The sequence below is a fragment of the Accipiter gentilis genome, chromosome 16, assembly GCF_929443795.1.
Source record: "Accipiter gentilis chromosome 16, bAccGen1.1, whole genome shotgun sequence".
Classification (NCBI taxonomy): Eukaryota; Metazoa; Chordata; class Aves; order Accipitriformes; family Accipitridae; genus Astur; species Astur gentilis.
The window spans coordinates 2,175,836-2,196,448 of record NC_064895.1 but is presented as its reverse complement, the minus strand read 5'-3'; the positions used below and the strand labels follow the sequence as shown (position 1 = coordinate 2,196,448).

General features: G+C 70.0%; 4 protein-coding genes across 7 annotated transcripts in view; all 4 read left to right on the top strand.

The window, feature by feature from the left end:
• Positions 1-552: 552 nt before the first annotated feature.
• Positions 553-6,681, top strand: LMBR1L (limb development membrane protein 1 like). Of its 2 annotated transcripts, none has more exons than XM_049819532.1 (17): positions 553-727; positions 2,432-2,516; positions 2,830-2,866; positions 3,052-3,191; positions 3,281-3,384; positions 3,457-3,583; positions 3,703-3,771; positions 4,010-4,074; positions 4,205-4,280; positions 4,417-4,500; positions 4,729-4,805; positions 4,887-4,964; positions 5,060-5,119; positions 5,253-5,307; positions 5,611-5,677; positions 5,783-5,944; positions 6,030-6,681. In XM_049819532.1, exons 1-17 carry the CDS (start codon positions 656-658, stop codon positions 6,037-6,039), a joined length of 1,368 nt encoding a protein of 455 aa, XP_049675489.1. In that variant the 5' UTR covers positions 553-655; the 3' UTR covers positions 6,040-6,681. The 2 variants fall into 2 exon arrangements, with proteins under 2 accessions (XP_049675489.1, XP_049675488.1); XM_049819531.1 differs by having other exon boundaries at positions 5,060-5,133; positions 5,217-5,307.
• A 1,937-nt stretch (positions 6,682-8,618) lies between these two features.
• Positions 8,619-12,853, top strand: DHH (desert hedgehog signaling molecule). The gene is made up of 3 exons (XM_049819555.1): positions 8,619-9,114; positions 11,195-11,456; positions 12,132-12,853. Exons 1-3 carry the CDS (start codon positions 8,803-8,805, stop codon positions 12,797-12,799), a joined length of 1,242 nt encoding a protein of 413 aa, XP_049675512.1. The 5' UTR covers positions 8,619-8,802; the 3' UTR covers positions 12,800-12,853.
• An 858-nt stretch (positions 12,854-13,711) lies between these two features.
• RHEBL1 (RHEB like 1) lies at positions 13,712-15,815 on the top strand. 3 transcript variants are annotated; one of them, XM_049819578.1, is made up of 8 exons: positions 13,974-14,131; positions 14,382-14,453; positions 14,714-14,781; positions 14,912-14,994; positions 15,141-15,197; positions 15,325-15,372; positions 15,473-15,557; positions 15,643-15,815. In XM_049819578.1, exons 1-8 carry the CDS (start codon positions 14,080-14,082, stop codon positions 15,730-15,732), a joined length of 555 nt encoding a protein of 184 aa, XP_049675535.1. In that variant the 5' UTR covers positions 13,974-14,079; the 3' UTR covers positions 15,733-15,815. The 3 variants fall into 3 exon arrangements, with proteins under 3 accessions (XP_049675532.1, XP_049675535.1, XP_049675534.1); XM_049819577.1 differs by having other exon boundaries at positions 15,473-15,806; XM_049819575.1 differs by lacking the exons at positions 14,912-14,994; positions 15,141-15,197 and having other exon boundaries at positions 13,712-14,117.
• A 1,665-nt stretch (positions 15,816-17,480) lies between these two features.
• Positions 17,481-20,613, top strand: part of KMT2D (lysine methyltransferase 2D) — a 28,436-nt gene continuing 25,303 nt past the window's right edge. The window contains exons 1-6 of the mRNA XM_049818550.1: positions 17,481-17,580; positions 19,382-19,464; positions 19,583-19,709; positions 19,819-20,048; positions 20,132-20,238; positions 20,334-20,496. Coding sequence (XP_049674507.1) covers positions 19,416-19,464; positions 19,583-19,709; positions 19,819-20,048; positions 20,132-20,238; positions 20,334-20,496 — 676 coding nt within the window. The 5' untranslated portion in view covers positions 17,481-17,580; positions 19,382-19,415. The remainder of the gene's footprint in view (positions 17,581-19,381; positions 19,465-19,582; positions 19,710-19,818; positions 20,049-20,131; positions 20,239-20,333; positions 20,497-20,613) is intronic.

Below are 20,613 nucleotides of genomic sequence, written 5' to 3'. Positions count from 1 at the left end.
AGATGCCGGGGATGGCAGCGTTCCTGCCTGGAGCTGGCTCTGGCCAGCCCTTCTTCTCTTCCCTGGGTGGGGGGTGAAGTCATCCCCACCCCTCCCTGGGTGCTACAGGGTGGGGGGACCTGCCAGGGGACCCTGGGTGCTGCTGCCTGGCTTGGGTGAGCTACAGCACACCCCCCCCCAGAGCTGAGGCAGCCTGGCCCTGCCCCCCTCCTAGGCCCTAACGGGGATTAACCCCCCCCCGGGGGATTAATCCGGGGATTAGTCCGGTCCCTGCGCCTAATCCCGGCTCCCGCCCCCCACCCGGGGGGGCTACGCAGGAACTGCAGTTCCCCCCCACCACCACCGTGGGAGCAGCGGGCGGGCGCTTCAGCCTATCGGAACGCTCTGCGTCGCTCTCGACCAATGAGCAACGCCTCATTCACACCCCAGGACCAATGGGAGGAGAGAAGGAGGGGCCTGGCGGGGGCCCTTTCAGGCCGTGGCGGGCGCGGATACATTGTAGCGGGTAGCGGATGCGAGGGGCGGGGCCGAGCGCGGAGGGGCGGGGCCACCTACCCCGGGCTGGGCTCGGTGCGGTTCGGTGCTTCTCCCGGTAACACCGGTCCGGCAATACCGGCCCGCCGCTGGGACCCGGTCCGGCCATGCTGGCCGTAACATGGCCCCTGTGGAACAGGACGCATTGGCCGTACGGGAACAGCTCTTCCACGATAGGGTCCGCGAATGCATCGTGAGTACCGGAGGCCCGGGGCCGCGGTGAGGGGCGTCAGGACGGTGTTGAAGGGGGGCGGGAAGGGTCCGGTGTGACCGTGGGGGTGCTGTGGTTTGGGGCTGGAAGCCCACAGCCGCCCCCCCCCCCCCCCCCCCGGGAGGACAGGGGTCTCCGGTGGCGGCTCTGGGGCCCGGCTGCCGTTGTGCCCCACGCCCGGCCCTTATCGGTGCCAGAGCCCCGGCGGGCTGCCGTGTGCCCCGTAGATAGCGGGGTCCCGGGGCTGGGCCGAGCCCCTGGCACGACCCCTCTGCCGCGTCCGGTCCCGCTGCTGCCAAGCCCCTGTGCCATCCCGGCCACCCCCCGGGGGACTTGGGGTCTCGCCGTACCGGAGCCCCCGGGGCTGGGTCCCGCCTGCCCCAACCGGGAGCCCCTGGGTGAGCGGGAGGGTCGGGGGTGCCGGGTGCTGGGGTGCGGCGATGTCAGAGCCGGATCAGACCCATGGTTCTGTCCCTACCCCCCCCCCCCCCCCAGACCAGCACCTCTCTCCAGGATGCTGGGTGTCAGGGCGAAGGGACCCTGCAGACCCCCCCTCACCCCTCTGAACCGTGAGCTGGGTCTGCTCCCCTGGTCCCACTCTGCCGGCCACGGCACCCACTGCTGCAGGCTCAGGGATGGGGACGACCCAGGTATGATGGTCCTGGCATCTCCCAAGGGTCATCCGGGATGCTGCGTTTGGGGCAGCCAGGTGGGCTGTAACCAGCAGTGCCGGGACCACCTTACCAGAGCCCAATTCGGTGTCTGCGGGGAGGAACTGGTGGCCAGAGCCCAGCACCTATGTCCTGGAGCTCTCCAGACATCCCCCCCAAGCTGTCTTGGGGACCCACATCTCGCCCAGGAGCTCCTAGCTCAGGGGAGGTGTTGGGGGTCTCCCAGCCAGGCAGAGCTCTGGGTTGTGGGGTACAGCCTGGGGCAGGAGGGCACCCACAGCCTGAGACCCTTCCCTGGGCAGGAGCAGGAACCGGAGGACCCGCTGGGCACTGCCCTTCCAGGGGTCCGGAGCTGGGTTGGCTCCTGGAGCTCCCGGCCACCCCACTTAGATCCTGGGGACCCCCGGGCAGCTGAGCCCCCCGGGCCAAGCAGGAGGGAGGTGCCACGGCTTTTCCATTCCTCCTGTGCCAAGGTGGCAAGTTCGGGTGACCTTTCCCCATCCTGCCGCGTACCCGGCGGGATGAAAGGTCACCGTGTTCCTTGAACGTCGCCTGCTCCGGCTGGACCTCGGTGTGCCGGCGGGGGCGGGAGGGACACCACGGCCGGCCTTGGTGCCTGTCTCAAGGCTGTTCCTGCGGCTCCGCCGGGTGCCGGTGCCAGCAGGGCGAGAGCTGCGGGTCAGGGAGTGCAGGGGGGTGTCCCACGGGGTCAAACCTCCAGCTCTGCCAGCACAGGCTGACCCAGAGCTGCCGGGTGGGCTCTCCCCGTGGTCTCAGACCCCCTGGGTTCCTCCGGCCCGGGTGCTGTGGCAGCTTGTGGACACTCGTGGGTGAGCCCTGGGTGCAGCCCCCGTGCACAGGCAGGGCCAAATACGTGTGTGGGGTGTAGCCAGGACCAGGAGTGGAAAAATAAATAGGGTGAGGCTGATGGGCCCCGGGGCCAGCGGCATCACCCCGGGGTGGGAGCGGCTGCCCTCCGGGCCTGCCTGCACTGCCCGTGCACTTCTGCCTGCAGATCTGCGCCCTGCTCTTCGTCAGCCTCTACATCCTCTGCCACTTCATCATAACCCACTTCAAGAAGCACACAGACTTCACGGCAGGTAGGAGGGCGGGAGCTGCCGGAGCCGGGCAGCCGTTGGCAACCACATTCAGCCTCTCTGGAGCTTGTTCCTCCATCGCTTTCGGCCTCCCCCGGGACCCCCCGGTCCCACCACAACCTGGGTCGCTGTGGCATCGGTCGCTGCGGGGCACCTCCTCAGCTGCCACTGGAAGGGAGCAGAGCCCAAACCCCCTGGGAATGTTGGGGGCAGGGGCAGGTTTGGGAGTGGACAGGGAAGCAGGCAGGGAGCAATGCTCCGGGCATGCTCCTGCCTCCCCCAGCACCATTAGTTTGGGTTTTTTTCCCCCCCGCAGTGCATGATGACGAGGATGCTGCTGTCAACAGGATTGCGTAAGTTCCTGCCCATCCTGCTCCCTGCCTGCGGGATGCTCGGCTGCTTCCTCTCCCTGCCCGGTCGGGACGCTGGGTCCCCCCAGCCCGTTGGGGTCGGTGACCCTGGGGGGCTGTGACCGGCTTGTTGACACCCTTGGGGGGTCCAGACCCAGTGCCGGAGCCGACGCTCGGCTCTCCCGCAGGCTGGGACTGTGCACCTTCACCCTGGCCGTGGCGCTGGGCGCCGTCCTCCTGCTGCCCTTCTCCATCATCAGCAACGAGGTGCTGCTCTCCTTCCCCCAGAACTACTACATCCAGTGGCTGAACGGGTCCCTCATCCACGGTGGGTACCGGGGTGGTCCCGAGGTGCCCTGAGGGCTGTGGGTCAGGGTTGCCCCCCGGGAGCTCATCCCATACCGTCCTTCCCTCCAGGCCTCTGGAACTTGGTCTTCCTCTTCTCCAATCTGTCCCTTGTCTTCCTCATGCCCTTTGCCTACTTCTTCACTGAGTCAGAGGGCTTTGCAGGATCCAAGAAGGTAAGTGACCCTGTGGGTGTCCCCTCCCCGGTCTCCCCCATCGCTGGCTTCTCTCTAACTCTGCTCCCGCAGGGCATCATGGCCAGGGTGTACGAGACGTCGGTGGTGCTGCTGCTGCTGACGCTGCTGGTGCTGGGCATGGTCTGGGTGGCCTCCGCCATCGTCAGCAACAACGCGGCGAGCCGCCAGTCGCTCTATGGTGGGTGCTGTTGGGTTGCACTGGAGCTCTACTGGCTCCAGCCAGGCAGGATCAGACCTTGGTGCTGAAGGGGAGGAGGGATGCCCGGTGCCACTGGTCTGACCCTGCTGTCTCCGCAGACCTCTGGGAATACTACCTGCCCTACCTCTACTCCTGCATCTCGCTCTTTGGCGTGCTGCTTCTGCTGTGTGAGTTGTGGGACATTTCCCAGAGCTGCCCCAGCCCTGGTGGCCCATCCTGTGCCGGGTGCGGGTCCCCTGGGGTGCCCGGCTGGGAGCGGGAACTGCTCCCTGCAAATGGTGCTGGGGTCCGGAGGGGTTGCGACGCAGGGCTGAGCACCCATCCCCTAACCAGGACCCTTGGGGGGGGTATGGGGAGGGCTAGAATACCAGGACACCCCCTGCTCAGCCTTTCCTCCCACCGCAGTGTGCACCCCCTTCGGCCTCTCCACCATGTTCACCGTCACAGGGAAGCTGCTGGTGAAACCTCGGGTAAGGTGTCGTCGTCCCCGGGTCCCACTGCCCCAGCCTGGGGGCTTGCGGTCCCCGGGGCTGCCTGGTCTGCCATCCCGGGCATGGGGTGCCATTCACGGCTGCTGACGGGCTCCTCGCCCATTCCCAGCTCCTAGAAGACCTGGATGAGCAGTTGAGCTGCACAAGGCTCGAGGAAGCCGCCGTGTCCCGCAGGATCTCCTCCGGTGGGTGCCCGGCACGGCTGCTGGCCAGGAGTTGGGGGGGGGGGGGGGGGGTTCAGGACAGACTGGGGTCCCTTCTGCCCCACCACATGGGAGCCCTCAAGCCCCACGAGCCCCTCGGTGTCTTTTCCCTTGGCAGGCAAAGCTTCCTGCTGGCTGAACTTGAACGTGGAGCTGCTGCGGGAGCAGTTCTTCGCCATCCGGAGCAAGAGGCGGAAGCTGGGTAAGGAGCCTGCGGGGGGGAGGGCAAGCCCAGGACGCCTGGGTTCTCTCCAGCTTGGCACTGGGAACACTGGGAGCCTGTGCCCCATGAAGGGAGGGTGGGTGTGAAATGGGGTGGGGGCTGTAACTCCCTGTCCCGGCACCTCAGGGCCCCTCTCCGACTTCTGCCCTGGGGTGGGGGCTTGTGTTCCCCTCTCACCCGGGCATGTCGTCCCGTCTCCCCCGGCAGAGCTGCGGCACCGAGCGTCGCCCTGGCAGAGGAACCTGGGCTACCCCCTGGCCATGCTGGGCCTCCTGGCGCTGACGGTGAGTGTCCCTCCTGAGGGAGCTGGGGCTCGTCCCTGTCCCCCTCCCCAACCGCCCTCACTCCCTCCCTGCTCCTCCCAGGGCATCTCCGTGCTCATCGTCTGCTTCCACGTCCTGGAGCTCCTGCTGGACGATGCCGCGATGCCACGGGGCATCCAGGTACCTGGCTGGGGGAACAGGGGACAGCGAGGAGCCGTATCCCACGCTGGCCTGGGGACCGTTCCCCCACAACGCATCCCCTCCTCTCCCGGCAGGATGCGTCCCTGGGCCAGGTCTCCTTCTCCATCTTCGGTTCCTTTGGAGCTGCCCTGCAGGTCATCCTCATCTTGTATCCTTCAGGCGGGCACTCGTGTCCCCAGCGCTGTCCCCAAAGCCATCCCACCCCGTTCTCCTCCTTAACACCCCTCGCAGCTACCTGATGCTCTCCTCTGTTGTGGGCTTCTACAGCTCCCCCCTCTTCACCCGGCTGCTCCCCGAGCGGCAGGACACCCCCCTCACCAAGGTGAGAGTGCTGGGCTGGGACTGGGGGGGTTCCCAACCCCCTCTTGGGGGTGCAGGACCCCACAGTGCATGGTTGCGTGTGTCCCTGCGCACTGTCCCCACGCAAGGACAACATGTGTCGTGTCCCCCCCCCCCACCTCCCCCTGCCTCCGGTGCAGCCCTGGGTGCAGGCAGGGTCCCGGTGGGTGTCTGACACTGGGGACCCCCTTCCCCAGCTTGGGTGGGGGAGGGGGGGGGGTCCCATTCCCTGTGGCAGCACTGCCACCCCCCCACCCTTGACAAACTCTCCTTCCTCCCCCCCCAGATCATCGGGAACTGCGTCTCCTTGCTGGTGCTCAGTTCAGCCCTGCCCGTCTTCTCCAGGACACTGGGTGAGCCCCTGGGGGAGGCCAGGGTGACCCCAGAACTGGGGTGTCCCCAGGACTGAGGTGCCCTGACCACCAACCACCGCCCCCCCCCCCCCCCCCCCCCCCCAGGGATCACCCGTTTCGACCTCCTGGGGGACTTTGGCCGTTTCAACTGGCTGGGGAACTTCTACATCGTCTTCCTCTACAACATGGGGTTCGCGGGGCTCACCACCCTGTGCCTGGTGAAGAGGGTCTCCTGGGCCGTCCAGGCCGAGCTCATCTGCGCCTTTGGTGAGGACAGGGACACGGGAATGGGTGCTGGGGTGTCCCATATCCCGCCCCCCCACCCCAGCTCTCACGCTCTCCCTTTGCCCAGGTCTGCATAAGCTGCCGCTGCCCGTGACGCGTTCCCGGCCCCTCGGCAAACCCTGCTAGGGCTGGGGGGACAGGGATGTGTGTGTGTGTGTCCCCCCCCCACATTGGGGTGCCCCCCAGGATGGCTGCCAGCTACAGAGCCAGCCCTTGATGGTGGCTGGTGCTTCAGGGATGTCGGAGCCCCCCCAGGGAGAGCCAAAACCTGGGGGGGGGTGGAGGGGGGGCAGCGGTCTGCCCCCCCCATCTCTATCTCAGCCTGTTGTGCTACTGAGCCTTGTCCTTGAACCACGTTCCCGTTACAGCCCCCCCAGGGGCGCGGGGTCCCCGGGGGGGCTGCGCTGGCTGCAGCCCCCCTGCCCCGTTTACATACCTCAAGCAGCTGGACCCCCCCTTCCCCTGCCCCGGTGCTGCCCCAGCTGCTCCCTGGGGTGCAGTTGGGTTTTTAAATGTCCCCCCACCACCCCAGGGACTGTCACGACACTATAGCGGGGGCCCCGTGCCCCCCCTGCCCAGTCGCTCCACACCTCGTCCCCATGTCATCCTGGGGCTGCTGGGGGGCACTGGTTGTCCCCTGCCCCAACGCCTTTGGGGTCCCCAAGGGAGGAGCGGGGCTGGAAGGTCCTGAGGCACTGGGGACAAGTTGCCCCCCCCCCCGCCCCGGCAAATTGGTGTGATGAGTCTGTCGGGTCTCTGTTACCACGGAATTTTTTTGGAGCAATAAACAGTCTCTTTTATATAAAAAGATCTGAACCAGGGAAGTTTTATTCCCCCCTGAGGGCAGGACTGAGGGGGGGGGGGGGGAAGTTCCCTGCCTATGGGGGGCTCAATCCTGCCCTCCCCTCCCTTCCCTTTCCCTGGGGGCCATAATTAACCCTCTTCCCGGCTGGGGCTAACGAGCTTCTTCCAGGAAGGCCCGAAGGTGAGGGCAGCTCCCTGTCCTGGGCTGAACAACCCTGGGGGTGTCAGGGTGGCACCCAGCTGGTTTGGGGTGAGGGAGGGGGCTGAGCTGCCCCCCAGTGAGGGTTATGGAAAAGTGTGGGGGGGGGTCCCATCCCTTTGCTCCTGGGGAGGAGAGGGGGGGGGGGGGATTGTACGGCCTGAGCGGAAACTGCCCCGGGAACCGGCCCCCCCACCCATCCTGCCCCGGCTGGGGCTGAGCCAGGCTGCCCCCCCACACACTTCATGGTAGGGGTGGGGGGCCCGAATCCCCCCCTGAACCCCCCCCCCGGCCGGGGCCGAGCAGGAAGCGCAGGAAACCTGGTTTATATTGCAGGAAATGAGGCCAGCGGTGCCCGCGATTTCCCCGTGACCTGCTCCCCTCCCAGTCACCCCGGGCTGGCACTGGGGGGGGGGGGACACACACCGGTCCCCCACCCCACCCCAATCCGGTCTCAATTCTCCATGTCCTCCCCCCACCCCCCCGCTGCTGCCTCTTGTCCTTACCGGGACCCTCAGCACCCTTGGGTGCTTCGCAGGGAGCTTTGGGGGTGCTGGGGGGGGGGGCACGGTCCCTGTTCTGGGGGGAGTCCGGTCCTGTTCCTGGAGGTGCCCCTGTCCCCGGGGGAGCCCGGTCCCAGTCCCGGGGGTGCCTCGATCCCCGGTGGAGCCCCCTCCCGGGGGTGCCACGGTCCCGGGGCTCCGGGGCGGGGGGGGGGGGGGGGGGGCGCTGCCCGGGGCAGGGCAGTGCGGCGGGGGCGGCCCCGGGGGATGTGGCCGCCGCTGCCGCCGCTCCCGGGGGCCGGGTCCGAGGCGGAGCCCGGTGGGGCTGCCCAGCGGCGGAGCCGAACGGCCGCAGGTGGGGAGAGCCCGGCCGGGACGGCCGCGGGCAGCGGACGGTGCCGACCGACCGGTACCCCAGGGGAACCGGTACCGGGGGGACTGGGCCAGGAACGGGTACCGGTACCGGGGGTCAGATCGAAGAGGGGGGTGGGGGGGACCGGGGTAGTGCCAGGGAACGGAGCAGGTGCCGGTATCGGCGGTGCAGCGTTAGGATAACGGGTGTCCCCGGGGACAGGGGCAGCGGTAGGAGAAGAGGGGCTGGGAACGGGACCGGCGCCAGGAGAAGGGGGAGGGGGGGGGGGGTCCCCGGTCCCGAGAGGCGGTGACAGGAGACGGGAGAGGTCCCGGGACCAGAAAAGCAGCGTTAGGAGCGGGATAAGGGAGGTCCCGGTACCGGAGTGCGGTGCGGGAAGCGGGGAGAGGAGCCGGTACCGGAGCGCAGGGTACAGACGGGAAGCGGGGAACGGGATCGGAGAGCTGGAATAGGTCCCAGGACAGCGCCAGGAGCGGAGTACCGGGTCCCGGTTCCGGGGCAGGGCCAGGAACCCACTGCCCGGTGCCAGTCCCGGCACAGTGCCCGGTGCCCGGTGCCGGGACACAGCGGTAGGAGCTTTCCCCGGAGCCTCGGGCTGGGTGGGGGAGTCCCCGGGACCGGGGTGCAGTGCCAGGCGAGGGGGCACCGGGCCCGTGGGCGCGGAGCCGGCGGAGGTGGGGTGGGGGGGTGGGGGGGCCGTCCCGGTGCCCGGGCGCCGCGCTCCGAGTGGGTGGCGGCACCGGCGGGGGGGGGGGGGGGGTGTCAGTCGTCCCGGGCGGCCGCGGATCCCGCAGCGGCGACGGGACCGTGGGTGTGAGAAGGAAACGGCGCCGACCCGCCCCTGGCACCGCGACCCTCTAAAAACCCCGGGGCCGCCGCACCGGGACCATGCCCGTCCCGGCCGCCCGTGCCCCCGGTGACTGAACGGGGCCCACGAAGGCAACGGGGCCCGGTGACCGGGATGCCCCGGTGGAACCCGCTCGCCCTCGGCCTCCTCGGCCTCGCCGTCTGCCTCCTGACCGTCCCGGTGCTGGGCTGCGGGCCGGGCCGGGGTCCGGTGGGGCGGCGACGATTGGGGCGGCGGCAGCTTTCGCCGTTGCTCTACAAGCAATTCGTGCCCAACGTGCCCGAGCAGACCCTGGGGGCGAGCGGGAAGGCGGAGGGCAAAGTCCTGCGGGGCTCGGAGCGCTTCAGGGACCTGGTGCCCAACTACAATCCCGACATCATCTTCAAGGACGAGGAGAACACGGGGGCGGACCGGCTCATGACCGAGGTGGGGGCTGCGCCCGACCCGGCCCGGTCTCGCTCCCGGGGGCGCGGGGACGTGGGGGCGGTGGGGGAGGCGGAGGGGGGAGGGAGGGAACGCAGCGACCCTTCCCCGGGGGGCAGCGACCCTTCCCCGGGGGGCACCGACCCTCCCCTGGGGGTGGCACAGACCCTTCCCCGGGGGGCACCGACCCTTCCCCGGGGGGCAGCGATCCTCCCCTGGGGGCAGCGACCCTTCCCCGGGGGGCACCGATCCTCCCCTGGGGGCAGCGACCCTTCCCCGGGGGGCAGCGACCCTTCCCCGGGGGGCACCGACCCTCCCCTGGGGGTGGCACAGACCCTTCCCCGGGGGGCAGCGACCCTTCCCCGGGGGGCAGCGACCCTCCCCTGGGGGCACCGACCCTTCCCCGAGGGGCACCGATCCTCCCCTGGGGGCAGCGACCCTTCCCGGGGGGCACCGACCCTCCCCTGGGGGTGGCACCGACCCTTCCCCGGGGGGCACCGATCCTCCCCTGGGGGCAGCGACCCTCCCCCGGGGGGCACCGACCCTCCCCTGGGGGCACCGACCCTCCCCTGGGGGTGGCACAGACCCTTCCCCGGGGGGCACCGACCCACCCCCGGGGAGGTACCGACCCATCCCGGGGCACACGGTCCTTCCCGGGGCACACTGTGCCTCGCCCCGGTCGCCGGTCCCGGTCCCGGTTCCCGGCCCTTGACGGCGACGCGGCAGCACCGGAGCCCCGGGACTGGGTGGTCGCGTCACGTTGGGTATTACGGACCCGCCGTCGGGGATTAACGGGCCGGGGTCCGGCCGCCGTACCGGGGGTACGGGGTTACCAGCGGCTCCGCTCCCCCAGCGCCCCCGCACCCCGGTCCCGGTAGCCGGTCAGCGGGAAGGGATCCGGGACCGGCAGGAACCCGGGATACACCGCTCCCCCGTCGGGATGCTCACGGTTGCCATGACGAGGGACGGTTCCTCTGTCGCCATGGCGACGGGGGGGGGGGGGGGGAAAGATGCTGCGAATGGTCCAGGCGGCCCCGGAGGTTCCCGTGGACCGGGGCGGCGGGGGCGGAGCCCGGGGCCGGTTCGGGGCCACGGGCACGGAGCCGGCCCGGGGTGCGGGTGGCTGAAAGAGCCCTTTGTGGCCGTTCCGGCATTCCCGGAGCCTGAGGTCAGAGCCGGGCTGGAAAAGCGCCTATTGTCGCCGAGCCGGGCCGGGCCGGGCCGGGTGCATTCCTGCCCCCCCGTCGCTGCCACCACCCCCCCCCCCCCCTTTTCCAACCCGCCCCCCCCCCCCCCTCCCGGCTCGACCGTTCCCGGGTCCGCACCCCGCACTCCCGCCCCCGCTGCCCCACGCTGCCGGGAGCGGCTTTGTTTGGGGGGGGGTGAGAGGGGGGCAGCGGGGTGCGGAGGGATGGTGAGACCTCATGGGCTGCGGGGGGGGGGACACACACCCCCCGACCCCTGCACCCCATGTCGGTGATGATGATGATGATGGTGGGGAGAGGGACCCCAGGACCACCCGGGACCCCCCATCATTGCTCTGGGCACTGGGGTCCTGCACCCCCTCCCCATCCTGCTGCCCCCCCAGGTCCTGCTCCCCATCCTGCCTGGTCGGTGCTGAGCCCCCCCACCCCCCCCCACCCCGGTGCTGCTCCAGGATTCGGGTCTGGTTCAGGGTCAGCTGCACCCCCAGCCCCCCTCGCCGGGTTAATCAGTCATGGTCGTGGCCGCGGGGAAGGTGACACCGTCCCGGTCCCCGTCCCGGTTCCCGTCTCGGTCCCCTGCCCGTTCTGCCCGGCTGCCTGCACCGAGAGGCGGCTCCACCACGGGACCCCGGGGCACGTTAACGTTCAACTTTAACGTTGGGGGGGGGGGGGGGCAGCTCAGCCGTGCCCCTCTCTGCACCCTGGGGGGGGGCCCAGCAGCCCCTTTGGGCTCCATCCAAGCCCTGCGCAGGCCCAGTGTCCATCTGTCCGTCTGCGTGTAGGAATCCCCCCCCTCTGGGAGGGGACCTGGTGCTGCAGCGGGGCTGGGGGTGACACCGGTGCTGGTGTGTGTGTGTGTCCCCCCCCCCCTGCCTCAGCGCTGCAAGGAGCGGGTGAATTCGCTGGCCATCGCGGTGATGAACATGTGGCCGGGGGTGAAGCTGCGGGTGACGGAGGGCTGGGACGAGGACGGGCACCACCTCCCCGACTCGCTGCACTACGAGGGCCGGGCGCTGGACATCACCACCTCCGACCGCGATCGCCATAAGTACGGCATGCTGGCACGCCTGGCCGTGGAGGCCGGCTTCGATTGGGTCTACTACGAGTCCAAAGCGCACGTCCACGTCTCCGTCAAAGCAGGTACCACGCGGGGAGGGGGCTGCCGTCGGGGCGGGGTGCTGCCGTCCCCATAAAACATCTCAGCCTGTGGCCCCGCAGCTCCATCTGTTCCCCCTTGGCATCCCGGATCCATGTGGGATGCAGTCGTGCTCTGGCCGGTGTCCGGCTCCAATGGATTCAGCCTATATCTGGCCCCAGTCCAGCTCCCCCTGACCTTTCCGGCCACCAGATTGGCAAAAAAAAATACTTCCCCCTCCAAATTTTGTCCAGCCGGAGCCACCCTCGCGGTTCAGCTCCCGGTGCGGGGCACAGCAAGGATTGTTAAGCCGGTCAGGATGGCCGCAGCCCAACCCGCGGCCCCCAGCCCCGTGGCCGCTCCGGCCGTCGGCCCCCATCCGGCCCAGAAGTGACAATCGACAGAAAGTGAAAGTGGCCGTAAATGTCACCGTCCCCAGCCCTGAACAAAGGGCGTCAGTGCGGGACGGACAAAGGGGCCCTGCAGCGCCTGGCCTCCCCGGGAGCAGCGTACAGGAACCAGGGTGGGGGGGGCTTTGGAAAATACCCGCTTTGTTTCGGGGGGTGGTTTGGGGGTTCAGGGGGGCTGCTCCGCACTGGGCCGTTTCCCCTCTGGAGGTGGTGGCCGATGGAGGTGGCCGGCAGGGACGGGGGACCCAACGGTTTTCTCCATCCACCCAGATAACTCATTGGCCGTCCGCACCGGCGGCTGCTTCCCCGGGCACGCCACCGTGACGTTGCAGAACGGCGAGCGCCGGGGTCTGGCCGACCTGCGCCAGGGCGACTGGGTGCTGGGCGCAGAGCCGGGTGGGCGCCTGGTGCCCACCCAGGTGCTGCTCTTCCTCGACCGCGACCTGGGCCAACGCACCTCCTTCGTTGCCATCGAGACGGCCAGCCCGGCGCGCCGGTTGCTTCTCACCCCGTCCCACCTAGTCTTCGCCGCCCGCGGGGCGGCCAACGGCACAGCCGCCTTCCTGCCCGTCTTCGCCCGTCGCGTGCGACCGGGCGACGCAGTACTAGCCCACGGGGCCGGCGGGCAGGGGTTGCGCCCCGCGCGGGTGCTGAGGGTCTCGCGGGAGGATGGCGTGGGGGTCTTCGCCCCCCTCACCTCCCACGGGACCTTGCTGGTCAATGGGGTGCTGGCATCCTGCTACGCCGTCCTGGAGAGCCATCGCTGGGCCCACCGCGCCTTCGCCCCCCTTCGCCTCTTCCACGGGCTCCTCTCGTTGCTGCCTGCCCGTGCCGAAGCGGGCAACGGGACGGCGCCGGAGCCGGGCATGCACTGGTACTCCCGTCTGCTCTACCGGCTGGCCGGGGGTGTGCTGGGCCACGAGGCCCTGCAGGCGTAGGAGTCCCCGGCCCCCCCCCAGTCACCACACTGCACATCATGCCGCACACTGGAAGCAGGGCCCCCCCCCCCCCACCTTGGACCCAGGGACGAGGGACAGGGGCACCCCTGGCCCCGTGGGGAAATTGGGGCGCCTCTCGGCTCAGCGCTGCCCAGGGTGGTAGGGGACAGGGTCCCTGCGATGGGGCGGCACGGGGTGGCCCAGGGACCTGGGCTCTGCCCCTTCCCGTGTCCCAGAGCCCCCCCCCCCCCCTGCAGCACTGCTGGGTGCCTGGCCGGGTCCCAACACCCCCGCACCCCTGCACACTCCCCCTGTATTTATTGCTTTATTAACCGCCGTGGCTGGGGCCGGGGTTGCTGCCTGTCCAGCTAAGGCTGGGCACCACCGGACCATCCCCTGGAGCAAAATCCAGCCCAGGGGATGCCGAATCAGCCCAACATCAAGCACCTTGACAGCAGTTCCTGCCCGTTCCCCCAGCTCTGGGTCTGTCCCTCCATCACCCGCCGTGTCCCCGACCCCACGCAGCTCAGTGCCACAGGGCGGCTCGATGGGGTGTCTGCCGTGGGCACGGGCACACCGCGCCGGGCCCGGCTCTAACCGCGCTAACCGCTAACCTGTCCTGCTTGAGAGTTTTATTTTTCTATTTATAAATGGTAATATAAATGTGTCCCCCCCTGCCCGCCCACCCACCCTGGCAGCGGGGCCCAACCCCGCGGGGCAGGGGGCCAGCCTGCTTTTAACCACTTCTGTTTTAAAAAAACAAACAAACAAAAAACTACTATTTAATTATTTGGGTAAATAAAGAGATTTTATGACCCCAGATGAAGCCGTGGCTGGAGGGACTGCGCAAGGCCGGGCATCCCGGGGGAGGGGGGGGGCTGGGGTATCCCCGGGGGTGCTGGGGGTCTCTGGGGCTGGGGAAGACCGGGGTGGGGATCTCGGGGAGCAGAAGGTGGGTGCGGGTGTTTCCGGGGGTCCCCGGGCCGGGGTTGGAGGCGGACGAACCCCCCCGCGGCCCGTTCAGGTGTGCGGCCACCACGTGGCTTCGGCCGTTCCCTCCGTTTTCATGAATGGACTCTCGGCGGCCAGCGCGCCTGCGCCGTCCTCAAGGCCCCACCCCCGCCGCTGCAGCGTAGCCAATAGAAGCGGGTGGGCGGGTGGTGTTGTGGTCACGTGGGGTTACTGGTGTAGTGGCGGCGGCACCGCCCCCCCCCCCCCCCCGGCTCGCCGCGGCGGGCGGTTTATAGCTCCGTGTATCGCGCCCGCCCGCACCGCGGGTCATGCCGCTGGTGCGCTACCGCAAAGTGCTCATCCTCGGGTACCGCGCCGTGGGTCAGTGGGGGGGGGGGGGTCTCACGGTGGGGTGGGGTGGGAAGGGGCTGTGATCTCTGCTCCGTGTGGCTCGGCGTGTGGGGGGGAACACCATGCCCACAGGGCACTGCTGGGGGTGTACCGGGCGGGGGGGTGGGCTCAAAACACGGCTTGGACACCCACCTCGGGAACCCCCGTCACCCGTGGGGGGGGTCCCTGTACCGGGATGATGCTGGGACACCCACACACACCCCCCCCCCCCCCCCTCCAGGCAAAACCTCCCTGGCCCACCAGTTCGTGGAGGGAAAGTTCGTGGAATGCTACGAGCCCACGGTGGAGAGCAGTAAGTTGGGGTTGGGGGGGGGGGTGGGAGTGGGGGGGCTGCCTGCCTGAGGTCCCCCCTTTCCATGGGGCCGCGAGTGATGAGGATAATATGTCTGCGCCTCTGGGCTGTGCCCCAAAATCTTATGCTGGGGGCTGGGGCACCCCCCCCGGAGTGGGATGGAGGGGGTGCTGGTCCCTAAGGGGGGTGTGAAGGGGTGCGGGGGGGGGGGGGGTGCAGGGGTCCCAGCTGGTCCCATTAACCTGGTGCCACCTCCACAGCCTACAACAAGATGGTGGTGGTGGGTAAGGATGAGTTCCAGCTCCAACTGGTGGACACAGCCGGGCAGGTAAGGCTGGGGACAGGTCCTGGGGTAGAGGGGGCCCGGATGGTGGGGGGGGGGGGGGGGACACACAGGGGGGAGCGAGGGGGCTGCTGGCCCCAGAGCTGCCCCTGGCACCGGTCCTGCCCTCCCCCAGGATGAGTACACCATCCTGCCCCATTCCTTCGTCATCGGCATCCACGGCTACGTCCTGGTGTACTCGGTGACGTCCCTGCAGAGGTGAGGGACGCAGCCACCCTCCCTGCCAGGGTCATCCTCAGGGATGGGGCTGGGTCCCCTTTTTTGGGGACACACACACACACACACACACACGTCACGGACACGCCGGTGGGGGGCAGCGCCCAGATCTCCCCTTCTCCCCACAGCTTCCAGGTGGTGAAGACCCTTCACAACAAGCTGTATGAGAGCTGGGGGAAGACACGGTAGGTGCTGTCCCTCCTGGGGGTGCGGGGGGGGGGGGTGCCTGGGGAAGGGGGGGGGGGGTAGAGGGGTGCCTGGGGAAGGGGGGGGGTGGGGGGGGCCAGGCCCTCACCCTCCCCATGCCTGCAGCATGCCCGTGGTGCTGGTGGGGAACAAGGCGGACCTGTCCCTGCAGAGGTAAGGAGGAGCTCTGGGGGTCCTGTCCCTTCTTGCTGCCCCCCCCCCACCTCCCCAAGGACCCGGTGGCCCACCCTGCTTGTCCCTGTTGTGTTTCCAGCCGGGAGGTGAAGACGGATGAAGGGAAGAAGCTGGCGGAGTCGTGGGGGGCCATCTTCCTCGAGTCCTCGGCCAAGGAAAACCAGGTCTGGAGCAGGGTGGGGTATCCCACCCAGGGCTGGGAAAAATGGGGTCCCTGGGGTGCCAGGGCTGATGTCCCTTCATTTCCAGGTGACCCAGGGGATCTTCATGAAGATCATCGAGGAGATTGACCGGCTGGACAACTCTTACAGCAGATCAACCGGCTGCCGCCTGATGTGAGCCCTGCTCGGGACAGACCCCCCCAAGATGGAGCAGACGTCCCACGGGATCTTCCCCCAGACCACAGCGGTGGTTTTAGGGGATCCGGGGGCCACGTGGTCCCACTGTTTTGTACAGGCCCTCTCCCTTTGCACAGGCTGTGGGGCTGGGAAATGGGGCTGGGGTCCTATCCCAGCTGGGGAGCACCCCTTGCTTGTAGCTGCTGTGTCCCCCATGTCGTGTCGTGTGTCCCCCCCCCCCCCCCCCCCCGCCACACACAAGGACACGGTGGGGAGCCGGGGCTGAATACGGGTGTTGTTCCCGGCGCGGGGCTGCGGTCCGGCTGTGCCGCGCTGGCAGCCGCCGCTCGTGGGAGTCAGGGCCGCGGGGCTGGAACAATTAAACGTTGTTTTGTCTGTGAACCCCCTCAGAGCCTGGGCTGGGGCTGGGGGGGGGGCTGCTTCTGGCCTTGGGGGGGGGGGGGGGGGGGGAAAGGAAGGTAAGGCAGCATGTGGGGGTCCCCCAACCCCAAATGCACTGTGGGGTTGAGCCCCCCCGGGCTGTCACTGGGATCCTGGGGGGCTCTGCAGCCCCATTCCCCCCCCCCCCAAACCACAGCCTGGGCTGGGTGAGTGGGGGGGGGCTCTGCAGTGCTGGGGTGCTCAGCCTGGCTGTGGTTCCCCATGTGGCTTATCTCCACCCAGTCAGGCTAATTACTGCTAATTACCCAATTATGCTGTTAAGAGAGGAGCTGCTGAGGAGGGAAGTGGGGTGCAGGGGGGGGGGGTGTTGCTGCTTTGTGCCCCCATAGTCAGTGTTGGGGGGCAGAGGGGAGTGGGTGCGGGGGGGCTGGGATGTTGCAAATTGGGGGGTAGTGGGGGGCTGTGTGTGTGTGTGTCCCCCCCCCAGCCCTGCACTCTGGGTCTGGGGGCTCGGGCTCCCACGGGTGGGGGGTGGGGGGGGGCATTTACCCACCCTGTACCTGTCCTTGGTCGCCCCGGGGCTACCGGGGGTCCCGGAGTGGGGGGCCTGGGGTGTGACCGGGGGGAACCCGGAGCATATTCCCCCCGCCCCACCGGAGCAAGGTCCCGGGGCCGGGGAGCGGAGCCGCCGCCCTGATCCGGCCCCTGTACCCTCCGCCCCGGGTGGGGGTCCACGCCACGCGTGGGGTTTCCCGTGTGCGTGGCCCTAACTGCCCGGTACCGGGGAAGGGGCCACGGGCAGCTGGTGTTGCCCTACGCGTGGGACAAAGCCGCGTGTCGGCAGCACACGAGTACCGTGAGTCGGCCGTTCCCGTAAGCCGCTCGGGGCACAGCGCGGGAGCCCAGAACCGGGAAAACGGCGGCTGGTCCCGGGGATACCGGGAACGGAGCTCTCCCTTACGGATCCCCACGGACACCCGCGGGAGCGCTCCGGTCCCCGCACGGGGGAAAAAGAGGGGGGGGGGGGGGGGAAGGGGGTTGGTGGGCGGAGCCAGCGCCGTTCCCCGGTGCCGCCCCGCCGTGCCCACGTGCGCGCCGCCCGCCCCGGCGCCGTCGGGGTTAAGCGTCGCGGAGGGATTCCCTCCCGGCAGCGTGCGCTGCGGCCCGCGCCGTCACACCCCCCAACGGCCGCAGCGCCCGCCGCGCACCGCGTCTCCCTCCGCCCGAACCCCCCGCCGCCAAGTAGTGCGGGCGCGGCGCGCCCCCCCCCCGGCCGCGGCCCCCAGGGCTCAGCGCGGCGGCCCCGGCGGGACGGACGGGAGGGTAGGGCGGGCGGGGCGGGGCGGGGGCGGGCGGCGGGACCTACTTTCCTCTGGAAATGGCCGCGCCGGGGAGCACCGTCCGCCCCGCGCCCCGAGGCCCGTCGGCGTAGGGGGCGGCCGCGGGGGTAAGAGCCGGGCGGGGAACGGGGGGGGGGCGGGGAGCGGCCCCACCGGGGCTCCCGCGCGTTCGGGACCGGGCCCCGTGGCCCCGGAAGGGAAAGGCCTCGCGTTCGGCCCCAGGCCGCGCCGCCTCCGCCGGGCCGGGCCTCGCCGCCGCCGCCGCCTCCTCCTCCTCCTCCTCCCGGCCGGGCCTCCCCCGGTGGCCGGAGCCCGGAGCGCGGTCCCCGGCTCCCTTTGTGTCCGCTACGCGGTCACCGGTACCGGTTATGCCCGTCTCCCGGGGAGCCGGTGGGGCCCGGGCCGCCGCCTGAGCGCAGGTACGGCCGGGCCCCGGCGCTCCGTGGCCCCGGTGCCGGTGCTCGGGTAGGCCGCGGCGGGCCGGGGCAGCGGGCCTCTGGCTGGCTCGGCTTCCCCCTCCCCCTTCCCCCGGAGGGCCCGGTTGTACCGGGGAGGGGGGAGGGAAGCGCGGCCCCGGGGCCCCGGGGCGGCGGCGGCGGGGGGGGGGGGGCGTCCACCGCGCGGTGCTTCAGCCCCCCCGGGGGCGCGGGCAGGGCCGGCCGGGCCCCTCCGTCGACCCCCCCCCCCCCCCGGCCACGGTGCACACCGGGGCTCTTCTGGGGCGGCCCTAATCCCCCCTCCCCCCGCCCCCCCCCCCCGGGATCAGCGGGGAACCGGAGGGGATTTACTTGGGGGGGGAGGGGGGCAGTCGCCGGTAACCCACGGTGCCCGGTCAGGGGCTCCCTCAGAACCCCCCGTGGCGTCTCGGGGGGGGGGGCAGTGGGGGTTTTGGGGTGCCGGGGGCTACCCTAGCACGTTTCCCCCCCCCCCCCCCCTCCGGTGCTCCGGGGTGGGAGGGGTGCCGGTGTGTGGAGCTGGGGGGGGGGGGTGTGTGTGTGTGGGGTGGGCCGGACCCCCGGGACCCCCCTCCCTCGCGCGTGGCTCGCAGGCGGGTTTGGGGTCTCCTTTGCTGTCGTGTGTGTCCCCCCCCTCCGCAGCCTCTTGGCCCCCCCTGGGATTTTAGGGTGCATGTGAAGTACCGGTAGGAGGGGATATGGCCCCCCCCCAAAGCTTTGGTTGTGGTGTTTGGGGGTGACTCCCCCCCCCAATTTTGTGACTCCCCACCCCCACCTGGTGCTGCGTGGGCTTGGCTGGATCGGTGCTGTGCCTGGGGAAACTGAGGCACAGGCGGGTGCTGGCGGAGGGGACCCCGGGTACCCCGCTTTATTGCCGCATCCCAAATCCCACCTAGTCCTGTGGTGGGGGGGCACCGGGGGGGGGTGTCCCAGTTTCCCCAGGGACACTGAGGGTTCTTTCCCCCCACCCTGAGCTGGTGCTGCCAGGGTCTGGGTGGTTCCTCAGGGGTCCCAGTGACCCCCTGGGGTGCTGGTGTGCCGTGGAGCCAGGATCGACCCCCCCCCCCCCCCCCCCAATCCCTCCCCCAGGTTTAACTGAGGTCACATACCCCTGGCCCCCACGCAGGGGCTGCCCCGGGGTGTTGCTGTGTCATCCCCACCCTGACCTGGGGGGGACACCTGGGGGGGCCAGTGGGTGTTGGAGGGAGTGGGGAGGAACCATCTGTGGGGTATGGGGGCCCACGGACCCCCCCCCCCGGGGAACCGGGACCTGCCGCCCGCTCGTGGTACGTGTAGGGAGTGATGCTTTCGCCAGGCTGAGACCCTGCAAACTTGCCTCGGGGGGAGCAGCCTAAAGGGGCTGCCCTGTCCCTTGGGGGGGGGGTGTGTGTCCCGGGGGGGTCTGGGGAAGGGTCCCTTTAGCCCTGTGCTGATGGATCTCGCCCCCTCCCAGCCGCGGGCCTCCCCCGAGGGACGCCGGAGGCAGGATGGACGAACAGAAGCCGCCCAGCGAGCAGAAGGACGCAGACGCGCCAGGTGAGCCCAGGACAGGGTGCTGGGGGGGGGCTGGTGCTGTCCCCCCCACCCTAGGGTGCCAGGTTTTTGTCATCATGCCCTCCCACCCCGCGGTGGCTGACAGCCTCTCTCCTGGCAGCCGATGGGGCCGTGGCCTCGGAGGAGATGGGCAGCGCGGAGGGGGACCCCCTGAAACCCCCCGAAGGAGCCTCCGCGGGGCCGGAGCTAGAGAGCACGGACACAAAGGGACCTCCCCAGGCCGGCAGGTGAGAACGAGGGGGTTCAGGGGATGGCGTGGAGCTGTTGGGGCGGGGGGGGGTTTCCGAGTGTCTCTGACACCCCGTGTCCGTGTGTTGTGTCCCCCCCCCACCTTAGCACGCCGGCCCGCCGCTGCGCCCTCTGCAACTGTGGGGACTGGAGCCCGCACGGGCAGCGGGAGCTGCAGCGGTTTGAGCCGGCGCCCGACTGGCCTGAGCAGCTGGTGGGGCACGAGCCCCCCGAGGGTCCCGGCCAGCCCCCCCCGGAGCTGGAGCCGGTGGGTGACGACCTGACGCAGATCGGCTTCTCCGAGCGGGTGACTCCAGCGCAGCTCTTTGAGCCGACGGGTGAGTGCGGTCACGGCACTGGGGTCCCCGTCCCACCGCCCTGGGTGTCCTCCAACCCCATCCCTGATGCCCCTTCCCCACAGGGCACTGCTGGGTCCACCGCTGGTGCGCAGCCTGGTCCGCCGGCATGGGGCAGGAGGCGGTGGGCTTGGCCGGCGTGAGCAGAGCTGTTTTCTCAGGGATCTCACAGGTGAGCGGGTCCCGGGGAGGGTGGGGGGCGGCGGTGGGGGGCTCAGCTTGGCCCTGGGCAGCGTCTCTGACCCCACGGGGCTCCTCCACTTTCAGAAATGTGAACACTGTCGGCGGATGGGGGCCACCATCCCGTGCCGGGCGGCCGGCTGCCCCCGCCTCTACCACTTCCCCTGCGCCGCCGCCAGCGGCTGCTTCCAGTCCATGAAGACCCTCCGGCTCCTCTGTCCCGAGCACGTGGCCGAGGCCGTGCAGATGGGTGCGTGTGGGTTGGGACCACCAGCCCTGGGTGCTGGGTCCCCTCCTGCCCTGGAGGGGGGGTCCCAGGGAGGGGGCAGAGCCCAGCGAGAGGGTGGTCCTGACAGCCCTCTTCTCT

Excerpts from the sequence above, each read along its gene's own strand:
- RHEBL1 (XM_049819575.1), top strand. The coding sequence starts at position 13,866 with ATGAATGGACTCTCGGCGGCCAGCGCGCCTGCGCCGTCCTCAAGGCCC. Across the intron at positions 14,782-15,324 it reads TGGTGGACACAGCCGGGCAG|CATGCCCGTGGTGCTGGTGG; the intron begins GTAAGGCTGGGG and ends CCATGCCTGCAG. Across the intron at positions 15,558-15,642 it reads CCTCGGCCAAGGAAAACCAG|GTGACCCAGGGGATCTTCAT; the intron begins GTCTGGAGCAGG and ends CTTCATTTCCAG.
- DHH (XM_049819555.1), top strand. The coding sequence starts at position 8,803 with ATGCCCCGGTGGAACCCGCTCGCCCTCGGCCTCCTCGGCCTCGCCGTC. Across the intron at positions 9,115-11,194 it reads CGGACCGGCTCATGACCGAG|CGCTGCAAGGAGCGGGTGAA; the intron begins GTGGGGGCTGCG and ends CCCCTGCCTCAG. Across the intron at positions 11,457-12,131 it reads CCACGTCTCCGTCAAAGCAG|ATAACTCATTGGCCGTCCGC; the intron begins GTACCACGCGGG and ends CCATCCACCCAG.
- LMBR1L (XM_049819531.1), top strand. The coding sequence starts at position 656 with ATGGCCCCTGTGGAACAGGACGCATTGGCCGTACGGGAACAGCTCTTC. Across the intron at positions 728-2,431 it reads ATAGGGTCCGCGAATGCATC|ATCTGCGCCCTGCTCTTCGT; the intron begins GTGAGTACCGGA and ends TTCTGCCTGCAG. Across the intron at positions 5,308-5,610 it reads AGGACACCCCCCTCACCAAG|ATCATCGGGAACTGCGTCTC; the intron begins GTGAGAGTGCTG and ends CTCCCCCCCCAG.